The sequence below is a fragment of the Sinocyclocheilus grahami genome, unplaced genomic scaffold, assembly GCF_001515645.1.
Source record: "Sinocyclocheilus grahami isolate Dianchi unplaced genomic scaffold, SAMN03320097.WGS_v1.1 scaffold37.1, whole genome shotgun sequence".
Lineage (NCBI taxonomy): Eukaryota > Metazoa > Chordata > Actinopteri > Cypriniformes > Cyprinidae > Sinocyclocheilus > Sinocyclocheilus grahami.
In genome coordinates, this window is record NW_015505216.1 from 838,848 (window position 1) to 843,437 (window position 4,590).

Consider the following 4,590-nt stretch of genomic DNA (forward strand, 5'->3'; position numbering starts at 1 on the left):
ACATTTAAACTGAGCTACTTTAATACCATCTCCGAACTTTCTACCAGGACTCTGCTGTTCTTCGGCTGGTTCTTCCTGTATACATTGATTGACAGATGTCTCAACCAGTCAGTGGTGAGTAATCCCAAACCAATGGCGCTGTCTCAAACTATACCTACCTCTTCCGGTTTGTCTGATTTGTCGTTGTGTTTTCTGACTTGTTATTTTGTTTTCTAATTTGTCATTGTGTTTTCTGACTTGTTATAATGTTTTCTGAATTGTCATTGTGCTTTCTGAATTGTTATTTTGTTTTTTAGACTTGCATTTGCGTTTGTAATTTGTTATTTTGTTTTCAGAATTGTTATTTGTTTTGCACTTCTCGGTCACCGTATGTATCACACTCACAGCTTAGCCAAAATGTGAACTACACTTGGTTGAAATACGCTAGCTGTTTACCTGCTCGAAACACAAACAAGCCTATGATAATAAAAATGTGCTAAAAATGCAATCTCTCAAAAAGTGGAGAGAAAAATAAACTATAGCCTGTCAGAAAAATCCTGTATAGTGTCCCCTTTAATTCTGAAATCATTGATATACCCCTTCATAGTTGCTTTTACGAGTCTATAAGAATTTTTTATTTTATTTTCAAAATGTGTGAACATTTCATTTGTGTGTAAAGCAAACATACTAGCCTACATAGGCATGGGCAACAGTTAAATAACAACTTCAGATTGACAGTGTTCATGTAGGTGTTCTAGGATGTATTGGTGATGCAGAGAGATGAGAGACTAGTCTTCACGTGAAAGCTTGATTCTAAACAGTTAATATCTCATTCATTCAGACAACGTTTCCACAGATGCCTTGATATACAGTGTATACTAATTAAGTGTTAATCTGAGCAATTGTTGAAAAATGGCTTGACTGAACAAAAACACTTGATTTCAGGTCACTACAATTAAATAAAACAAGGACAAAAATATGTGTGGGATATAAAAGAATACAACAACGCTTGACAAAACTAGGACCATTAATTGCCATAATTTAAGGCTACACAAATTTGGAGCGTGCGTTTCTCATGAGTCTCTTTCTGTCGGTTTGGTTTCACTCTGTCCCAGCACTGGCCGGGATTCACTTGTGTTTTCTATTTCTGGCTGTGGTCCGTGACAGAAGCTTGGTAACCGGAGATCGTAGCGGAACCCGCGGGTGTCGAAAGCCTTTTCGTTGAGAGAGAAGAGTTTCTCCGCGATGTCATTGCGCACCAGCAGCGCGAAGATCTTGGCGATGTAGCGGTGCTGCGCGAACAGCAGATAGAGTTTCTTACGTCTCCACGCCACGTACCTGCACCGGTTATCTGCACGTAACGTAACCTGGAAAAAAATACAAGAAGTTGTCCCATTACAAAGTTTACAGTACGAAAACAAACACACAATTTGTTCACCTGAAAAATCCCTTCTTCTGGAGGTCTGAGGGAGTCCCACTCTGGAGAGTCCAGGAACTGAAATGGATAGATGTGGTGCAAAAACTCCCCGTTCACCGTCACTCGTATCCTATTTTAGACAAAGCGAGTGCTTTGTTTGTCTTGAAGCACACACAGTATAATACGCCGATTATTTCTAGTTATAAAGTCCGTTTACTCACCTGCCTGAGATAAGAACGGACAGTTTGTCGATGGAGGTTTTACCCTCCACGGCGAAGCAGTGGTCTTTATCTATAGTGTAGACATCGCCCTCACAACACTCCACGATTTTTCCAAAATGGGTTAAGGATACCCCCAGCTTTTTGAACATATGATCGTAGAGATCCTGGAACTCTTTATCAAAAGTGATGCTTCGCAATCGGTACGACCCATGAACAACTTGTGCCAGACAGAAGGCGAAAAGGGCGAAAGCCCATGAAAACGAGTCAGTCGTGCAGGGATCGGACCATGCCCAGATCGAATAACAGAAAAACCCCAGCGTTAAAAAGCTGAACATGTAGAGTGATCCATAAAAGCCGCTGCCGCCCATAAATCCTAAAACCAGCAGCATATGTGCGAGATGAAACATTGATCCTTCAGGATTTTCCTTCCATTCTGAGCACACTGGGTATTCCAGAGCATGTGCTGTCAAGTTATTCTCTGTCATAATGGAAAATAAATAACTGTCCAGATACGACGCGAGTCGTTAATAAACGCACTGTATATTTCTCTGAAGAGATGATGAACTGCGCACCGACAGCTCTTTATTGCGCACACAGAAACCTAATCCTTCAGCCTACCCAGAGGAGAACTATTACTCAAAGGCTGCTGCTTTGGAGACGTAATGGAGTTGTAATTTGAGTTTAGTTCAAGTATGTGACTTTGTCTGGGACGTTTATCCTGAGATTTCATTTGTGACTTTTCTGGGAACTTTACATCTAATTTTAATATGATGCCACACTCTAAAAAAATGCTGGGTTGTTTTAACCCAACTTTGGGTCAAAAATGGACTAACCCAACTTTTGGGTTACAAATTTAATAGAAACATTTAACCCAACGGTTGGGTTAGTCCATATTTGACCCAAAGTTGGGTTAAAACAACCCAGCATTTTTTTACTGTGCATGAATTAAAAGGGCTGACATATTACCACCTCCACACTTTTTGCATGAGTGTTTGTTTTTATATTTGTTTGTTTGTTTGTCAAGCCCTATCAGTGCAAAGAGTGCACTGTAAAAAATTACCGTGAATTTAACGGTAAAAGACTGTAAAAATGCTACAGTAAAAACCTGTTAAATGGTTAACGGTAAATTCCCCTATTATATATAAAACTGTATTGGACATTACATGTATTGGACATAAATTTTACGGTAGTATACCGTTTTTGGAAGTGAAAAATACCATATAATTTACAGTGAATAACCGTAAATTGACATTCCCAGAATTCCCTGCGTTACATTTCAAATTTGATGTTTTTTTGTTGAAATAACTATGTTTCTTCTCAGTGTTTTCTTATCAGTTTTGTATATTAGGGTTGTGTGTTACACCTAATGTTGTTAAATGAATGTTTATTGCATTATTTCAGTTTCATGTGTGTTACCATGATGCTGTTTAGTGTTTGTGTGAATGACACTGTGCTCCTTCTATATATGTTATTATTTAAAAGTTGCTTGTGATGGGCTTTGGTTCATCATGTGACTTTCTCATCACCACCTGCATTTGGTGGTTATCAGTATATTACAAAGGTACAAAACAGATTTCAGTACTTCAATAGGTTGGTATATTAACATTACATCAGTTAATGAAATTACGGTATTTAACTGTAAATTTAAGTTAAAACCGTAAAACCTAAAACATTGCTACTGTATTTTTTTACGGTATAATTCCAGCAACCACAGCTGCTGTTTTTTTACCGTAAATTTTACGGAATTTTTTTTACAGTGTGTCAGTATGGATGTGACTGAGAACATGGAGAATGCATTCAAAAGCCATCACAAAACAAAAGTTTGTCCATCACAACCCAGTTCTTCAGGCATCCCCCACCACCCCAATTGCGCCTTTATTTTTAATCTCTGGTATAAATGAATTTGGGATGGACTTTAAGTAGTCCGAGGGGAAATTATAGCTCAAGTTATGTCCCATATGCTTGAGCCCTTCCTTTACAGACAGCATGTTTTTACCTTTACCAGCCGTTACTGCTTTCAAGGAGTAGATGGACATGTGCGCTTGGGAAATGTCCAATTTTGGAGGAGATTAATCATACTTAATGTTCTAAATTAAGTTTAATAATAAATACTTTAATGTTTTTCAGTTTGAATTTCTTATAAACAATATTGCTACTAGTTAGTCTTTTAGCTTTGTTTGTTTTTTAGCTTATGTTAATAGCATGTGTTTATTAATTATTCACACTGTTGCACTGTTAATTATTGTGTGTTATTGTTTATGTATACTATTACGTTCTTTTTTAATATTTGAATATGTCATGCCTATGGTTATTTCGATTTCTTTTACAGTCTGTATAAGTATCTCTCTCTCTCTCTCTCTCTCTCTCTCTCTCGCTCTATATATATATATATAATGAATTCACATATCTATGACATATTACTGCAGCTAAATGCAGTTGTCACTCCTGTCACTTTACAGTGTAGCCTTTCTGACAATACACCAAGCTAACAAAAAATATGGGTTACACTTTATTTTAAGGTGTCCTTGTTACAGTGTAGTTATACATTTAAGTACTGAGTAATATTTATTAACTACATGTACTTACTATATGGTTAGGGTTAGGATTGGCTTAGGGTTACTTGCTTATAATTATGCATAATTAATTGTTATTATAATAGTAAATACATGTAACGAGGACAGCTTAAAATAAAGTGTTACCAAAAAAACTCTTTAAAATAAAGGTGCTTCACGATGCCATAGAAGAACCTTTTTGTCTAAATGGTTCCATAAAGAACCTTTAACATCTGAAGAACCTTTCTGTTTCACAAAAGGTTCTTTGTGGCGAAAGAAGGTTCTTCAGATTAAAAAAAGGTAAGAAAGAGATGGTTCTTTAAAGAACCTTTGACTGAATGGTTCTTTGTGGAACCAAAAATGGTTCTTCTATGGCATCGCTTGAAGAACCTTTTGAAGCACCTTTATTTTTAAGAGTGTA

At 36.8% G+C, this 4,590-nt stretch overlaps 1 protein-coding gene across 1 annotated transcript; it reads right to left on the reverse strand.

Annotated features, from left to right (window-relative positions):
• Window positions 1-556: 556 nt before the first annotated feature.
• LOC107581684 (popeye domain-containing protein 3-like) lies at window positions 557-2,202 on the reverse strand. The gene is made up of 3 exons (XM_016267302.1): window positions 1,618-2,202; window positions 1,418-1,526; window positions 557-1,346 (listed from the first exon to the last, which is right to left on the reverse strand). Exons 1-3 carry the CDS (start codon window positions 2,100-2,102, stop codon window positions 1,053-1,055), a joined length of 888 nt encoding a protein of 295 aa, XP_016122788.1. The 5' UTR covers window positions 2,103-2,202; the 3' UTR covers window positions 557-1,052.
• Between the last annotated feature and the right edge of the window lie 2,388 nt (window positions 2,203-4,590).